The sequence below is a fragment of the Myotis nattereri genome, assembly GCF_964212035.1.
Source record: "Myotis nattereri genome assembly, chromosome: 3".
Taxonomy (NCBI): Eukaryota; Metazoa; Chordata; class Mammalia; order Chiroptera; family Vespertilionidae; genus Myotis; species Myotis nattereri.
In genome coordinates, this window is record NC_138077.1 from 113,342,335 (window position 1) to 113,361,090 (window position 18,756).

An 18,756-nucleotide genomic window follows, 5' to 3' on the forward strand; every position below is an offset into this window, starting at 1 on the left:
TTGACCGTGGGACCACAGCCAAGGTAGCAGGTCCCTGGCAGGGGTGTCTGTAGAGTCCCAGGTGTTATCAGAGGGCACCCTGGTTGGGGGTGAGGCCTGGCTCCCAGTTACAGCAGCTCTCCCCTTAAAAATGCTAGGCTTCTGAGGAAAAGCCAGCCTCCCAGAACTGCTTACAACGGTAGCGGAGGCTGCCTAGTTAAGCGGGCCCATTTAGCCTGACCCTGAAGGTCCTGTGGGATCTACCCGTGCCTCACTCATATACACACACACACATCCCACATGACCACACACTCCTCTTTTGGTCCCTCACTGACTCACGCTTTCTCCCTCACTGCCGCCTTCTTCTTGCCTCTGTAGTTGGGTCTGGTGTGTTATTGACCCGTTTGTGGATGGAGTTTCCTCTCCAGGTGTCTGGTTATGAAGCTCACTCTCTAGCACCTGGCCAACAGGATAAAATTCACCTTGACAAGACACAACACAAACCAAAGCACAAATGTACTCAGGACAATAATAACCTCACTACAAGTGACCACCTGAAAAAAGTGAATTAGGGGTGAGAAAAGAGAGCATAAATGATAACAAAGAGAGTGAAAAAGATAAGAGAGAAAAGAAAAAGGAAGAAAAAGGTCCCAGGCTCAGGCATGACTCAGCACCAAACTCGCTGCCACTTCTCCTGGACCCTCCTTTTCCCAGATTCCACAATTCCGTACCTTCTCTCACACTCCAGCCACGGGTAAGTGTCTGTATCCAAAAGGTCCTATGCACTAGGCTCTATGAAGAAAGGCACAAGCCACAGAGGCTGAAGAGGCTCCACCTCTAAACACTCCTCTCCTGCCGACACTCTTCAGCCTTTCCTGGTTGTGGACCCAGATCTAGAATCCCCTGCCGACCAGCAGTTCTGTGTACTTTCTTTCCACTGTTCCTGTCCCAAGGGACGTGGCCCAAGCCAGTGCCGTGTGGATTCACTCTGATCCTCAGAGCTCAGAGGTCTGGCCGATTATCCCTCCCAGAGCCTTGGCTTTACCTTTCTCCAGGAGTACTCTGCCTTTCCCGGCTGCAAACTGTCTCCCAAGTGAATCTCCTCTGCCAATTCGGGCTGAATGTTACTCGTTTCAGCTGCTCACCCTATCTGCTCCCGGACAAGGCACGGGACATGTCTGTCTATACTGCCACCATTTTGTCTCCTCGATCGGGTGTTGGATTTTTTCAAATGCTTTTTCTTCATCGATTGATATGATTATGTGATTTTTGTCTCTCAGTTTGTTTATGTGAAGTATTGCATTTATTGAATTGCAGATATTTTACCATCCTTGCAACCCCGGAATAAATCCCACTTGGTCATGGTGTATGATCTTTCTAATGTAATGTTGAATCCAATTTGCTAGAATTTTGTTGAGGATTTTAGCATCTATGTTCATCAAGGATATTGGCCTGTAATTCTTTTTTCTTTGTAGTGTCTTTATCTGGTTTTGAAATTAGGATAATGCTGTCCTTGTAAAAATAGTTTGGAAGTGTTCCTTCCTCTTGGATTTTTTGGAATAGTTTGAGGAGTATAGGTTTAATTTTCATCTTTGAATGTTTGTTATAACTCCCCTGTGAAGCCAGGGCTTTTGTTTTTCTCGTAGTTTTATTATTATTATTATTATTATTATTATTATTATTATTACTAGAGGCCCGGTGCACAAAAATTTGTGCACTCGGGGGGGATCCCTCAGCCCAGCCTGTGCCCTCTCGCAGTCTGGGACCCCTCGGGGGATGTCCACCTGCTGGCTTAGGCCCGATCCCCAGGGGGATCGGGCCTAAGCTGGCAGTCAGACATCCCTCTGGCAGCCCAGGAGCCCTCAGAGGATGTCCACTTGCCAGCGGGGACCAGGCCTAAAGTTCAGTCGGACATCCTTTGAGCTGCTGAGGAGGCGGGAGAGGTTCCCGCAATCACTGCTGGGCTGGCAGCCATCAGCCTGGCTTGTGGCTGAGCAGAGCTCCCCCTGTGGGAGCGCACTGACCACCGGGGGCAGCTCCTGCATTGAGCGTCGGCCCCTTGATGGTCAGTGTGTGTCATAGTGACCAGTCATTCCCAGTCGTTCTGCTGGTCAATTTACATATTACTCTTTTATTATATGTCTGGTTTATGGGTGGGGGTTGGCTGGTTTGCCTTGAGGGTGTCCGGGATCAGGGTGGGGTTCCTGCTGGGGTGCCTGGCCAGCCTGTATGAGGGGCTGAGGGCCATTTTCAGACTGGCCACACCCCCTTCAGGGTGAGGGTCCCTGCTGGAGTGCCTGGCCAGCGTGGGTGAGGGGCTGAGGGCTGTTTGCAGGTTGGCCACAGCCCCTTCAGGGTGGGGGTCCCTGCTGGGGTGCCTGACCAGCCTGGGTGAGGGGCTGATGGCTGTTTGCAGGTTGGCCACAGCCCCTTCAGGGTGGGGGTCCCTGCTGGGGTGCCTGACCAGCCTGGGTGAGGGGCTAAGGGCTGTTTTCAGGCTGGCCACAGCCCCTTCAGGGTGGGGATACCTACTGGGGTGCCTGGCCAGCCTGTGTAAGGGGCTGAGGGCCATTTGCAGGCTGGCCACACCCCCTTCAGGGTGGAGGGTCCTGCTGGGGTGCCTGTCCAGTCTGGGTGAGGGGCTGATGGCTGTTTGCAGGCTGGTCATAGCCCTTTCAGTGTGGCGTTCCCCCCTGGGGTGCCTGGCCAGCCTGGGTCAGGGGCTGATGGCTGTTTTCAGGCTGGCCACGGTCCCCAGCTACCCAAGCTCCCAGTGGAGGCTGGCTGGAAGCGGGTATCTAGGATTTATTTATCTTCTATTAGTGAAACTTTGTTGCCTTTAGCAGAGGCCACAGCCGGCCAGGGCAGGCAGGAAGCTTGGCTTCCTCCATCACCAGGGCAACCAAGCCTCCTGCTTGCTCCAGCTCTGTGGCTGCCGGCCGCCATCTTGGTTGGGTTAATTTGCATATAGTCGCTCTGATTGGCTGGTGGGCGTGGCTTGGGGGTGTAATGAAGGTACGGTTGATATGCATGTTTCTCTTTTATTAGATTAGATTACTGCTTCTATTTCATCAGTTGTTAATGGCCTATTCGGGTTTTCTGATTCAGTTTTAGGAGATTGTATTTTTCTAGTTTTTTGTACATTTCATCCAGATTTTCCAACTTGTTGGCATATAGTTGTTCATATTATTTTCTTACAATCCTTTTTATTTCGGTGGTGTCAATGGTTACTTCTCCACTTTCATTTTTTATTTTATTTTCTTGAGTCTTCAGTCTTAGTTTCTTTTTTTCTTTTTCTTTCCTTTTTTTTTCCCCAGGGGGAAAGATCCTGTAATTGGGGTGGACACTGAGCATGCACCAGTCCATGATAAAATGACTTAAGAGAATTATCTTAAAGGGTTGACTTCTTCCTGTGGTGTATTCTCAGAGCAGGGTTCGGGCACGGAATACATCCTGTTGGTGTTACAGAAAAAACCGGACCAGAACCAAACAGCACTCTGAGAGTTTGGAGTTACCATTTATTCACCACAGCGGGCCTAGGGAAATGAATCCAAATCTAAGCAAAGCTACAAGCAGAACTTCCCTTTTTATAGAAGAGCCAGCCCTTTGTGTGCTTGCTGGCAGCGGCCTTGAAAACTATACAGTTCTATCCAATTAAAAAATGCACCTGGCATGGCATTGGGTGTATCTAGTCTCTGGCCTACAAGGTCAGATAGCTAAGTTTATCTCCTCCACTATTCAAGCAGGCTAGAAAGCAAAGTTACTTTTTCAGAATAAGAGGCCATCCAAAGAATAGCAGAGAATTCCAAACAGTAGTTTTACAGAATAGGGGTTTTCCTTCACATTGGAACAGGTGTCAAGGCCAAGTCTTTAAGGCCAGACCAGGGGATGGAAGTGGGAAGCAGGGCCCCACCTCTGTCACCCAGCTGCAGCAGGATTTATCTCTAGACACTCAAAGACACACTCTGATTCTCCAGAGGACTGGTGAGCAGGAGGAGGGGGTCTGGAGTGGGGTTGGGTAATGAATAAGAATGTTGTTTTTCAAGAAGCATCTACCAACATCACACTACTGGGTCTGACATCCCCTTTAATCATCGCTCGGTACATTTTATAGCATAAATAAAGACTCAAGGAAAATAAATACACTGGCCTCTATAAGGTTGAAAGTGGTGTGCATGGCAGGGTGTGGGTATGTGAACCAGTGGGGAGGGTTGGAAGGATGCTTACACAGGGAAGGCGGGTGAGGAGCAGATAAGACATCAGTTAAGTGTCCTCATGCATGTCTGGGCTGTTGGTCCATGCGACCTTGCGGGGAGGCGCTGAGCTCTCGCCCTTGATGTCCACTTGTTCCTAATCTCTCTTCTTGGCAGTGTTCTTTTTGTCCCATTGCTGATGTAGGTAGCACAAAAGGATATTTGTTTTTTCTGTCACAATAATCTGTTTAGATGGGTACTTGCGAGTGGACATGTAGACTGAAGGGCATTTATTTGAAGCTTTACACACAGAGTCGGCAGGAAATTGACTAAAATTGCTTTTGTTGTAGACTGGCAGTCCTTTAAAAAAATATGCCATCATCTGCTTCCTCTGTCCCCACCTCAGCTACTGCCTCAGCCGCCACAGCAGCCCCCACAGCCACCTTCTTAGCTGCCAGCGCACAATAACTTCCAGCCATGCTACAGCCTCTTCAGTCTTCATTTCTTGATGAGTCTGGCTAATGGTTCATCAATTTTGTTTATCCTTTTAAAGAACCAGCTCTTGGTTTCATTGATTTTTTTTTTCAGTCTCTATGTTATTTATTTCTGCTGTAATTTTTATTATTTTCTTCTTTTTACTCTTGTATTTTCTTGTTGCTTTCTTCCTAGTTGTTTAAGTTTAGGGTTAAATAGTTTATTGCTGATTTTTCTTGTGTGTTTTTTTTTTTTGAGGTATGCCTGTATTGCTCTGAACTTCCCTCTCAGGACTGCTTTTGCTGTGTCCCAGAGATTTTTGGTTATTCTGTGTTCATTTTCATTTGTTTCCAGGAAGCTTTTTTATTTTTTTCTTGATCTCATTGGTAACCCATTCATCTATAATAATAAAAGTGTAATATTCTGGACGACCTTCCAGATGAAGCTGTGGTGGCAGGGGCCGAGGCAGAGGCAGCCGCTGTAGCAGTGGGGGCCAAGGCAGCTGCTGCAGTGATGGGGGCTGAGCCCTTTGTACAAAAGTTTGTGCATCAGGCCTCTAGTTGTTTAATAACATGCTATTTAGCCTCCATGTGTTTGAATGTTTTTGGGTGTTTTACTGTAGTTGATTTAATTTCATTCCACTGTGGTCTAAGATGATGCTTTCAATCTTCTTGACCTTGTAGGGACTTGTTTTGTGTCCTAGCATGTGGTCTTTCTTTGTGAATAACCCACGTGTACTTGAGAAGAATGTATATTCTTCTGCTTTGGCGTGAAATGTCGTATAAATGTCAATAAATCCATCTGATCATCTGATCAGTGTATCCTTTAGAGTCACTGTTTCCTTATTAATTTTTTGTCTGGAAGATCTATCCAGTGAAGTCAGCAGGGTGTTAAAGTCCCCTACTATAACTGTATTGTTGTCAATCTCTCTGCTAAAGTCATCTAGAAGTGTTTTTTATATAATTAGGTGTTCCTATATTGGGTGCATATATGTTTAACAAGGTTATATATTCTTTTTGGATGGATCCCTTTAGTATTATGGAGTGACCTTTGTTGTCTCTTGTGATGGCCTTCATTTTGAAGTCTATTTTGTCAGATATGAGTATTGCTACTCCAGCTTTTTTCTTTTCTATTTGCACGGATAAACTTTTTCCCATTCCTTCACTCTCATCCTGTGTGTGTTTTTTGTTCTGAGGTGGGTTTCTTATAGACAGCATATAATTGGGTCATTTTTTGTATCCATTCAGCTACCCTATGCCTTTTGATTGGAGCATTTAATCCAATTACATTCAGGATTATCATTGATAGATACTTATTTATTGCCATTTTAATTCTGTACAGCTAGGTTTCCCTCTCTATTTCTTCTTCGCATTACTGCTGGGGCCCAGCCTCAGCGGTCCAGGGGTTCCCAAAGGTGTGGACTGAGTCAGCGAAGAATGTTTTACACAGAGACAGCATTCAGAACTCTCTAGCTTTCCTTAGTCTCCGTGGATCTTCCCTGTGCCTGGCTGAGGCCACAGAGAAAGATCCCAAGGCAAGCTGAGCCTTTATTTTATAGTGAGAGGTAAATAAGGTAGTGGTTTCCATAGTTACACAGTTCTTGTGAGTTTCACTTGTTTTGACCATGGTTACACTTCCTGCACTTCCTCAGCCCATTAGCTTCCCAGATAAGATCTAGGGAGTGTTATAAGGTCAAGCCTAATTATGCTAAGAGGACTGTGCCCTCTAAGCTGGGAATTGTTTGTGACTTTGCCCACAGGTCAGTCCGAGGCTTAACCCTATATCAGCTCCCCACATCTCACCCTTCTTTTATTTTTTAAGCTACTATAATGAGAGTTTTTAAGCTACCATAATGACAGTAAAACTTAAGCATCAAACTTAAGCATCAAGAACAAAACTCTGGCTATTAAAACAATAACAAAACAATGCCAATGCAAAACCCAAAACATTTTAAAACTTGAACATAGCATTTTTAAAACTAGTAAGAATAATAAAACAATGGCAATGCAAAACAGCAATAAGTGAGAAACAAACCACAGTAACATTTTTCTACCAAATGAAAGTTTCTTTTGAAGATTTACTCAGGGTCCTCCAACTTGGCTGAGAGAGTAGCTTTCACTTCTTGCTTTTCTACCATCTGCTGGGCCTCAGTTGTTAACTTCTTCAGCTGACCCCAAGTCGGTGGATTGGTTGTCCTTGTTGATCTGGCTAACAGGTGTCATCACTGGCGACGGGCTTCCAGAAGTGTCAGCACATTGTACGACTGGATCAAAGGGTCCATCAGGGCCACGTTTGATGGTGGTGTCAGTGTCTGGGGAGGAGTCAGCTGTGCCCTCTGGGTCAGCTGATATGGATGATACTGGGGAGGAGGAGGATGAGGCGGAGATGGAGGATAGTAGAGAAAAAGAAGAGAAAGCAAAAGAACTACAAGGCATGGAAGTGTTTAGAAAAAAGAGGAAGAAGAAAGGGAAGAAGGCAGCATCCTGACACAGCCCTTTTCTTCAGCTGCCCCTTTCCCTGTGGTCCAAGGTAGAAATGGTCAAAACAAACCCTGTTGCAGTGAGAGGGCAGCTGCTGTCAGCCAGTCTCTGTCTTTACCTGGGTCCCGATCTGAGTAGGGCCAAGTCTCTTTCTGTTCCCGATCTGAGCTGGGCCAAGTATCATTCTGTTATCTGGGTCCCAATCTGAGTTGGGCTTGGGAAGCGAGAAGCAGCCATGGGGGCAGGAGACCTCCCTCAGAAGGGGCGAGTGTTCAAGCCCCTGCATAATTGGGGGGGTGAGGATCTGTGCCCCACCTCTGTTGACCCCCAAGTTCTCTCCTGCTGGCCCCTCTGCGACTGTGCCTGTCTTAGGTTGTTCCTCCCTGAGGAATCTTACCCGTCTTTGGCTAACCAGCCATCCTCCGGGGCCATGCAGGGTGATGTGAGGTTCAGTATGCCCCTGTAGCCTCCATGCCCAGCACCTGCCTTGGGTTCCCCTCGCCTGCTGGCGGAGCTCCGGCTCTGGTCACATATCTTGGGGAACCCAGGTTTCTTCTCCAGGGAGGGCCCAGCTCACACCATTGGGCGAGAGACAGATCCATGGTACCAGCCACCATGACCTCAGCAAGAACAGAGAACTCAGGCAACAGCTGTGGGCCTGGGACAGGGCTTTCTCAGCCCATGATGTCAGGCTCTTGGTACAAGACAACTCCAAGTATGGGGCATATACCAGACACTCCCAGTCATGGCAGAAAAGGGAGGTGCCTTTCCTGGAACAGTATGGTAGGGAGAATCTAGAAAAGGCTGTGTTCAGGAGAGAAGGAGAAAGGCCAAAGAACCAGCAAACAAGTAGTCAGATTGAGAAGAAAAGAAAAAGGAAAGGAGATGTGGGGCAAAGCTGGGACATAAGGACAGACAAATAGGAGGCACGTGTGATCCTTCCAATGGACAGGTGGTTCCAGCTCAGGGCTGCACATCTGCTGCAGACAGGCACTGGTCAGGTGTGCTGACTCGGCCTCCCAGGGGTGACGGTCCCCAGGAGGGAGGCAGAGGCTGCTCCTTCTGGAAAGATACAAAACACAACCTCTTCCCCACATCATTACTAGATCTTGTAAAACTCTTGTCTGGTTTGCATCCTTCCACTGGGCTAAGTCGGCAGAGGCTATTGTACAGGAGGCCTGATGCCTTTTGGCTGCTGTACAACCCTCTGCGTTGTATTTCCAAAAAATCTAACATATAACATTATTCTCCCCTTTTTTGTTTTTATAGAAAAGGTTTACATTGATGGAATTCTGACCATATATAAACATACATAACTCCTCTGTATTCACAACTTCCCACTTCAACCCCAAAAGCCGTAGCTTCACATTTCTACCTTGAATTGACTCCACCCCTGAGCCTCAGCACTTCAAAACAAAACCCCAATTTTGAGCCAAACTGTTAGTTTTTCCTTTTGTGTCAAGAGCTAACTTTGATATGTTAAAACTAAGTAAAATGCATTTACTCAATCCAAAACAGGCATTAAAAAGAAAAACCCCAAATGCTCTCTTGTATCCATTTTAAGAGTAGGATTGGCACTTTCCGTTATTACCTGAGTCCTGATCTATCACCCCAGGGAGAGCTTGCCAGTCCTGCACTTTCCCTGGGTGGAAAGGCTGCAGTGGGGTTAAGGATAAGGCTCCTTGGGCCTACCTTCTCCCATGCCTCTACATTTACCTTTCCAGCACCTTTCCTTCTCAGAAAAGCATGGACACACTTCTATAAAACATTCTGTCTGACTGGGAGTAACCTTAACTCCTCTGCTAGCAAGCATATGTGTTTAAAGATCAATACAGAGTCTTTTTCCTTTAGACTCAGTATGGTACATCTTCTCAATCTAAGTTCTGTACTATCCACCTTCTTACCCTACTTATCCTCTATAGGGGGTCTGCAGCACCCTGGTGGAGTCCTATCCGTCCCGAGTGTGGGGGTTCTCCATGGGGGGGGGGGGCTTACCTAGGGGAATCCTGTTCGGCCTGTCTGGGCACCATATGCTGGGGTCCAGCCCCAGCGGTCCAGGGGTTCCCAAAGGTGTGGACTGAGTCGGCGAAGAATGTTTTACACAGAGACAGCATTCAGAACTCTCTAGCTTTCCTTAGTCTCCGTGGATCTTCCCTGTGCCTGGCTGAGGCCACAGAGAAAGATCCCAAGGCAAGCTGAGCCTTTATTTTATAGTGAGAGGTAAATAAGGTAGTGGTTTCCATAGTTACACAGTTCTTGTGAGTTTCACTTGTTTTGACCATGGTTACACTTCCTGCACTTCCTCAGCCCATTAGCTTCCCAGATAAGATCTAGGGAGTGTTATAAGGTCAAGCCTAATTATGCTAAGAGGACTGTGCCCTCTAAGCTGGGAATTGTTTGTGACTTTGCCCACAGGTCAGTCCGAGGCTTAACCCTATATCAGCTCCCCACACATTACATCAATTACTTTAACATTTCTTGTAATGCTGGCTTGGTAGTGATGTACTACTTCAGGCTTTTTTTTTTGGTCTGGGAAGCTCTTTGTTTGACCATCTATTTTGTATTTATTTTTAAAATATATTTTATTGATTTTTTACAGAGAGGAAGGGAGAGAGATAAAGAGCTAGAAACATCGATGAGAGAGACATCGATCAGCTGCCTCCTGCACATCTCCTACTGGGGATGTGCCCGCAACCCAGGTACATGCCCTTGACCGGAATCGAACCTGGGACCTTTCAGTCCGCAAGCCGACGCTCTATCCACTGAGCCAAACCCGTTTCGGCTGACCATCTATTTTGAATGATAGCCTTGCTGGATATAATAATGTTGGTCTCAGATCCTTGCTTTCCATTACCTTGAGTAATTCATGCCATTCTCTTCTGAACTCGAAAGTTTCTGATGAGAAATCAGATGTTAGCATTATCGGAGCTCCTTTGTAGGTAACAGTTTGATTTTCTCTTGCTGCCTTTGAGATTCTTTGTCTTTAATTTTTGGCATTTTAATTACAATGTGTGTGGGCATGGGCCTGTTTGGGTTCTTCTTGCTTGGGGTTCTTTGTGCCTTCTGAACTTGTATGACTTTTTCCTATACTAGGAAAGGTATTCAAATAGTGTTATGTTTCACATTGTCCCATAGATCCCTTATGCTTTCCTTCTTTTCTTTTCTTTTTTGTAATGTTTTTTTTTCTTTTTGGTTCTCTGAGTGATTGTTTTCTACCCTGTCTTCTAATTCACTGATTTGATCCTCAACTCCCCCTAACCTGCTGTGTATTCCTTCCAATGTATTCATTATTTGTGCTATGTCATTTTTATTTCTGTTTTCATAGTTACTATATCTTTTTTCATGCTTTTGAGTATCTTTACCATTGTTACTCTGAACTCTGTTTCAGATAAATTTCTTATCGCTGCTTCATTTATCTCTTCTGTAGAATTCTCTTGTTTTTTTTCATTTGGGGGTTGTTTCTTTGTCTCCTCATTTTGAATGCCTGTTTGGATTTGTGACTATATATTAGGTATATCCTCTATGCCTCTCAATCTCTAGTTCAGCACAGTGTCAAATGCTTTTCCTGACTAATTTGATTAGGCAAAGCCTCGAAGCCCCCAGAGACCAACTCTTTCTATAGACTGATAGAAATCCGACTAGAATTGCACCAGGCAATTATCCTCAGGTGTGGTGAGATTTTTTTTTTTTCAACAGGGTTGGGCAGTTGCTTCTTCTAGGAGGCTAATTGTTATTTTTAAACTCTTCAGTGGCCTCAGGGCATGGTATTTTCCAATAGGGTGGGTCAACTCTCTTCCCTCCAGGCAAGGCAAATATCTGTGTGGGAAAGATGTCCTCTGCTAGGTGTGTAAAGGAATAACTCATCACAGGAAACTGGGGGTGTCTGTCTTCTGAGCTCTAACCCCTGAGTACCCAAACCGGGCTTTTGCTCACACAGCTCCAGCCCATTCTGCCCTCCCTCTGCCAGAGAATAAGGTTGATGGCTCCACAGCGAGTTTTATGTATTGGCCCTTTAAGAGTGTGCTTGAATTTGCAGCTGTTGCTCCCTGGCAGGCAGCAACCCCGCTGCTTTTCGCAGCCAGAAGTTATGTGGGTTCCCTTCTCAGTTCTGGTGCTCTCTGCTGGGGGGCCCAGTTTGGGTATTAGATCCCAGTGGCAACCGCCCACAGTTGAGATATCTCTCTGGAACTTGAGTTGCTATCTGTGGGCACCCAGCCAGCCCTTTTGCACCTCCACGCCTCCTACCAGTCTCTATGCGGTCTCCACTTTCAGTCCTCAGGTATCAGGATTCTCTTTTGTTGATTATTCAGGAAGTTTTTCTGTATTTTAGTTGTAATTCCAGTTTGTTCCTGGGAGCATTTCTGTCCAGCAACCACTTACTCTGCCACCATTTTTAATCTCTCTAGCCAACCTCCTGTTTCTTAATAGCCACGTGTAGGTGAGAGACCAGCCTGTTGCATGTCTCCACCCCTCCTACCAGTCTGGATATAGATTCTTCTTTATATCCTTAGGTATAGGCCTTCTGTTCATTTAATCTTCAGGTGGTTCATAAGGTTGGTTGTTCTGTAATTAAGTTGCAATTTTGAAGTGGTCCTGGGAGGCAGTGAGCACAGTGTTTGTTTATTCTGCCATCTTGACCAGAACCACACAGGAGAAACATTTCCCCAGTATTATCTCCAGTAGAAAAGTTCTGAAAGAGCTCTCTGAACACTCCTGGGTCATATGACTCATCTGGGTGCCGGAGGACCAGTGAATGGAATCAGTGATCTCGGATAAAAAATAAATGTCTATCCACTACAACTGCCATCTCCATGTGCACTAAGCATTATGTGTGCCACGACAGGCTCCGATGGATTGGCATGCAATATTAATCAAGACCTTGAGCTTTCCTGTTAGCCCAGGTTCAAATCCCAGTGTTTTATTTATATTTTGCGGATATTGGATTAGTAGTTAACCTCTATAAATGTCAGAATCCTCATTTGTTAAATGGTGATAATTGTTCTTACTTCACAGGGTTTTTGAGAGAATTAAATGAAATATTACTGTAAAGCACTTATCACAGTTCCTGGTGTAATGCATCTGATGTGCTCATAACAAGTGCTCAAGAACTATTAGGGATGATGATGTTGATTTATTAATGAGTATCTCATTGGACAAATTTTTATTCCAAATCAGTAAAAAGCAGTTCACTCCTTTGTCCAGAATGGACAGATGAGTGCAGCTGATTTCATTTAATGGACATTACATTGCCCCTTATCCTTATACATAAAGACCCACTTGGGACTGTTTTTTCTCAGCAAGTGGATGTAAGGAGACAGGCTAACTGAACTTTATAGATCCCTGTCATGGGCATTAATCATACTGCACCTGCCCATTGTGTTCTCAGTAGCTTTTTAATATTTGGAGGGCATTTCTACAGTTGAATTATTCCCCACAAAGTGTTGAATTCCTAGCCTTCCTTGCATCAGAGATGCAGCCATATGACACAGACATTCCCAATCGTATATACTTGCATATGAGACTTTGATTCAAGAGGTCAGCATGAGGAATGGGGGTCTGTGATGAAGTTTCGTTCCATAGGTGGCAACAGAGCTGTCTGGCTTTTGGTGCAGGAGTGTTGCAGGCTGAGCTTTCCAGGTCAGAAATGCATCCAATGTGCTCATAGCAGTCACAATTGCAGCAAGTTGGAATATTTGCATTTAGTGCTTAGTCTTGGTGGCAGCAATGGCAAGAGATTTCTCACTGGGCCATTTCTAAAGTGAAAGTTTGGCCATTGTTCTAGAAAACAGTTTCTTTAATTCTCTTAATGGTAATGTGAATACCTTCTATTTTTAAATGTGTCTCTTTTACTGCTTGAACTAGCCTGAGTGGACTCAGTTGTTTGTCTAAGAAGCTGGACCAGTACAATTCCTTTCCAACATTTAATTCTTGGGAGAAAGTGGGGGAGGTGTACTTCCTAATGTATGTTCACAGACATAAAAAAAAAATCAAACTTTTAATTCAAAAAATTCTTCTTCACAAGAATATCTACTCATGGATTTATGCACCAGAATTCAAAGATTATGGGGAATTCCTAAATGTTGATAGTATCTAAAAAGTTGCATTCAGTTCCTCAAAAAATTAAAAATGGATCTGTCTTATGACCCAGCAAATCCACTTCTGGGGATTTATCTGAAGAAACCCAAAACACTAATTTGAAAGAATACTAGTATATGCACTCCTATGTTCATTGCGGCATTGTTTACAATCACCAAGATATGAAAGCAACCCAAGTGCCCATCAATAGATGACTGGATAAAAAAACAACTGTGATATATATATATATATCTACACTAATAAAAGAGAAAAATGGTAATTGGCATACGACTGATACCCTTTTCATTGGCTAATCAGCGAGATATGCAAATTAACTGCCAACTAAGATGGCAGTTAACCACCAACAAAGATGGTGGCTAATTTGCATATTGCAGGCAGGATGGTACAGCGCCATCCGAGAGCGGGTTGGGGGTGTGAGTGCCAGCAGTCGCCCGAGACCCGATCCCGCCGGCAGACCCAGACACGGGCTGGCGGGGCGGCTGCGGCATCCGCCCACACTCACGCCCCCAACCCGGACCCGATCCCGCCGGCAGACCCGGACGCGGGCCTGCGGGGCGGCTGCGGCGTCCGCCACAGTCACGCCCCCAATTGGGGGCTTGAGTGCCGGCGGTCGCCTGGGACCCGATCCCGCCGGCAGACCCGGACGGGGCGGCTGCTGAGTCCGACCGCACTCACGCCCTCAACCCGTGACATTCAACTCCTCTGGCCGAGGCATCAGGCCTGGGCGGGGGTCGGAGCCAGCAATCGGAGGGGGCTGGGGGTCCCCTGCCCAGGCCTGATGCCTGGGCCAGAGGCATCAGGCCTGGGTGGGGGGCGGAGCCAGGAACTGGGGGGATATGATGGTCCCCTTGCCCAGGCCTGAAGCATGGGTCAGAGGCATCAGGCTTGGGCGGGGGGGTGGAGCAAGAGATCAGAGGGAGATGGGGGTCCCCTGCCCAGGCATGATTCCTGGGCCAGAGGCATCAGGCCTGGGCGGGGGTCAGAGCCAGTGATGGGGGGAGATGGGGGTCCCCTGTCCAAGCCTGACACCTCTGGTGGAGGCGTCAGGCCTGGGCAAGGGGCCGATCAGGCGATCGGAGGGTGATGGGGGTCGACCCCTCTGGCCGAGGCATCAGGCCTGGGCAAGGGCGGAGCCGGTGATGGGGGGGGAGAGGGGGGTCCCCTGCCCAGGCCTGAATCCTGGGCCAGAGGCATCAGGCCTGGGCCAGGGGCTGAGCCAGCAATCGGAGGGGTCTGGGGGTCCCCTGCCCAGGCCTGACACCTGGGCCAGAGGCATCAGGCCTGGGCTGGGGCAGAACCAGTGATGGGGGGAAATGAGGGTCCCAGGCCCAGGCCTGACACCTCTGGCAGAGGTGTCAGGCCTGGGCAAGGGGCCGATCCTGTGATTGGAGGGTGATGGGGGTCAACGCCTGAGGACTCCCAGTATGTGAGAGGGGGCAGGCTGGGCTGAGGGACACCCCCCCCCCACCCAGTGCACGAATTTCGTGCACCGGGCCCCTAGTATATATATACATATAATGGAATATTACTCAGCCAAAAAAAGAATGAAATCTTACCATTTGCAACAGCACATGGATAGACTTAGAGGGTATTAAACTAAGTGAAAGCAGTCAGAGAAAGACAAATACCATATGATTTCACTAATGTGTGGAATCCAAAGAACAAAATAAATGAACAAACAAAATTAAAACAGACATAGACACAGAATACCACCTCTGGTGGTTGCCAGAGGAAAGGGGAATTAGAAGACTGGGTCATATATACTTTGGATCACAAGGATCATTCCACCTACCACTCTACTTTTCTTTGGAGAATCCACCCACAGAGTTTTTGTCCTCTCTATCTCACCCTTTTCCTACTGCCTGAAGTTCTGTGGCTCCCTGCCCATATCAATTCTACTTGTCTAAAATCCAAAAATTGGTCTCACAGAAGTGGACTTTAAACACACTTTCAGAGTCCACTTGGGTGTATCTCAATTTTAACACATTAAGCTTCTCAGCACATTTAAGGTTTATAATTTTGTTCAAAACTGTAGTTCCAAGTCAAATGTGTGTTTGTAAGACCAAATAATACGGGTTTTAGTATACTTTTAATATCACATGGTGACATTAATGTCTTTCTAATGTGTTTCAACAACAGGACCATCAGTGTTGGAATCCTAACTCTTTAGTGAGGATATGAACACAGTTGTGGCTTAGTTGGTTGGAGTGTTGTCCTGTACACCAAAAGGTGGCAGCAGGCTGTATTCCCCATCAGGGCACATACCTAGGTTGTGGGTCCGATCCCTGGTCAGGGCAGGTGCAGGAGACAGCCAATCAATGTTTCTTTCTCTCTCTCTAAAGTAAAAATTTTAAAATCTTTTAACAAGAAAGAAATACTGTTGCATATTTATGCTTAAGTGGTTTTCTATCGATTTAGGCATGTTTAATATTTTGTCTTTTAATTTTAAATTTTGAAAACTTAGCTTACTCCTAAGAATGAAGTATGTTCTGACTATGATCATTTCAAATCATTACCAGAAAGTAAATTGAGCAATATTTTCATTTTATAATTTAAAATATGACTTTTAAATAAAATATCTAAAACATTAATATTATTGGATAACATATTCTTGAAATGAGTGCAAAATAAACAATCATTTATTTTGCTCTTTGCTGTTTTAAAGCAATTTTTATTGGGTTGAGGGAGTATATTTCAGGATATAAAGTAGTCTGCCAAATTCTATAATCCCCCCCTTTTTAAATGTCATACAGGGTGTGGTGCCTTTAGAAAAAAAATTAAAAGTTGCAGTTCTTGCTGTTCTTTTCCTTCTCTATTTCAAAAATAGTAAAATAATGTAAACTCCACAGGGAAATTCTGGTTCCTTCTATTAGTTCCTGGGTTCCTCCACTGTTAAAAGTCGTCATTCCCTGCAGCTAGTTTTTACTTATTCCTTGCCAGGAGTGTTTATGTTCTTAATATTGTAACTCATTATTAGAAATGGAGTATTGATAAGTACTAACTTAATGCTTTTTTTTTTCTTTTTGCTTAGAAAGGTGAACAACCCAAATGAAGCATCTAAATTCAGCCATATCCCTCTTGTGTTGGCATCGGTGTTGAAAATCTCAATAAACCCATTCTCTTCTTGTTTTTCATCCCCAGTTATCAGGAAGCACTTATCATGCCAGTAAAACAGAGAAGAGTTAAAATCTGATAGAATCCCTCTTCTATTTTTCCCTTTTCTTGCCTTAGATGTAGGCTGGTTGAAGGAAACAGAAATAAAGAAAGAACCCCAGGTTTTCTAGCAGGCGCTAATACTTTTTTTAAAAAAAGCAGCTAGGGAAAAACATCACCCCACCCTGTGATCTGTGGATCACTGAGCCAGGTCCCGCTTGGGCACCAATGGGAGGCGGTGGGCGAAGGAAGGGTTTCCTTTTCATCTCCCCACAGGCCTGCAGGCGGGATGAGACAGGGCTGCGGGTCCCAGGTGCGGGGGAGGAGACGCCGGCCCGCTCCACCCGGAGAGGAGGTGGCTGCGGCACGGGAGCCGCCCCTCCCGCCTCCGAGAACAAACGGGACATTCAGCAGTGGCCAGTGACTGCCAGCAATTCCTTGGGGAAAGGAATCGTCGAGTCAGGCTGCACCGTAATCGCCTTTAAAAGCTCCCGGACCCCTCCATCCGCGCATACCTGGGCTGCCCCGCGGCCGCGCGCGTGTGTCTCCAGTGAGCGCCGGGTGTGAGCCAGGGGCGCAGCCGGCGTGCGCTGCGCAGGGCGGGCGGCCCGGAGTGTCTCAACCGGCCATGAGCGGCGCGGGCACCTGGGCTGTGCTCGGCCTGCTGCTGGCGGCCCAGCAGTCGGGGCAGCAGCCCCGGGAGAGGTAACGCGCCCCACCCTCTCCCTCTTTCCTCCCTCGCTCTGTTCCTGCAGCCTCGGGCGCAGCTTTACTCAGTCCGCTCCGGACGCCCAGGGACCCAGCCTTGGGCTGTCCCCAGGCCCGGGTCCGGGCGTGGGGCTCTGGCTGCGCCCATCCCTGGCCGCTGCTGGCCGCTCGGCTGGCCAGGCCACCACGTGGCGAGGGCGTCATCTGACCAGCGTCTTCCCTCCCGCGTGGAAGCCTTAGGACCCGAATCTGTGGATTTAGGCTTCTGTTTTTTCCTGGGCCGAAAGACTTAATTAAGCCTAGGGGGAAACTTGAGTTGCGTGGTGCCCGATTGCCCTGCGAGCCTCTCCCGCTCCCTGAAACTTAACCTCTGAGCTTCCAGGAGGCTCCAGCACCAGGGCCGAGGGACTCACTCAATGGCCAACTTTGGCACCTCCTCCATCAACCTACCTTTTCAATGGGAGTGTCTGCCAATGCCCAATGATTTTCAGAAAAGGGGATGAGAAACTTTTTTATATTAACCAATTGCTTGTCTATTTCTAAACCATGCACATCACTCGGCCTAGTTTTCATCTTCTTTCGCTCACTGCCCCTAGTTAAATTTTCCATTTACCATTTTCCTATAACATTTTACCACTGCGTAGAGGACTTGGTTTCATGTGGATGGATAGGTGGATGGATGGATGGATGGATGGATGGAAGGATGGAAGGATGATAGAATTATCGAGCTTGTGTTATTATGATGGAGACAGGTGGCAGCTGGACGGAATGTTTTATCCGGCTATACTCTGAGAGCTAGAAAATCCTTTATATGGTGCAGGCATTTATTAATCCATATTAACTTCATCCATATTACTAGACTATATCTTCTGAAGTTGACATATTTCAAATTGTTTCCCTTTTATTTCACAGATCTGTTTTCACATGTGGTGGTGTTCTTACTGGAGAGTCTGGATTTATTGGCAGCGAAGGTTTTCCTGGAGTGTACCCTCCAAATAGCAAATGCACTTGGAAAATCACAGTAAGCATATTTTAAAAGGGTATTCTCCTCGAGTGGGTATTATTAACAATGGAAGACTGCTGCTTTTTTTCTCGGAGATCAAGATTTGGGTTAGGCGCAAATGCCTGATAGTGAAATGTTAGATTTATCTCAGCTATTTTGGAGATTTTTATTAATAGAACTAGTGGTGTCTTGCATTAGCAATTGGAAAGGGTGCAAGATAAAGCTTGCAGGAATAAATGCTTAAAGCAGATGTGTTTCTGAAAACCCAGCCTGACTCAACTGAGTTTCATGGATTAAAAATTAAGGGTATTTTGTCAAATGTCTGTGGTAATGATTGTGAGAAATTATTTTGTTGCCTGGGCCTTGCATAAATGTCTCCCAGTGGGGAATAGAAGATCAAAGATCGTGCTCTCCCCTGACTACTTTACACCATCACAGAAAAAAAGGGGGTGGGGGCAGAAAATGGAAAAAAATCCCAGTTAATGTTCCTGACTTGAAACCACCACTGAAGACAACCTAAGAATGATTTCACTTATATGTGGAACCCAAAGAACAATATAAACAAACAAACAAAACAGAAACAGACTCATGGATACAGAAAACAGACTGATGATTGCCAGAGGGGAAGGGTATTGGGGGATTGGGTGAAAATGTGAAGATTTAAGAAGTA

The 18,756-nt window shown here is 46.3% G+C and overlaps 1 protein-coding gene and 1 pseudogene across 3 annotated transcripts in view; one reads left to right on the forward strand and one right to left on the reverse strand.

Annotated features, from left to right (window-relative positions):
* PCOLCE2 (procollagen C-endopeptidase enhancer 2) overlaps positions 1–18,756 on the forward strand; it is a 262,103-nt gene that overhangs the window by 124,348 nt on the left and 118,999 nt on the right. The window contains exons 1-2 of one of the 2 annotated variants that reach the window (XM_081086146.1): positions 16,766–17,080; positions 17,996–18,104. In XM_081086146.1, the coding sequence (XP_080942272.1) occupies positions 17,004–17,080; positions 17,996–18,104 (186 nt within the window). In that variant the 5' untranslated portion in view covers positions 16,766–17,003. Of the gene's footprint in view, positions 1–16,765; positions 17,081–17,995; positions 18,105–18,756 lie in introns of those variants that run through there. The other variant, XM_081086145.1, reaches the window with a different exon arrangement.
* LOC308516668 (DET1- and DDB1-associated protein 1-like) lies at positions 4,243–4,551 on the reverse strand (annotated as a pseudogene). The gene has a single exon. The product of its transcript is annotated as a DET1- and DDB1-associated protein 1-like (transcript).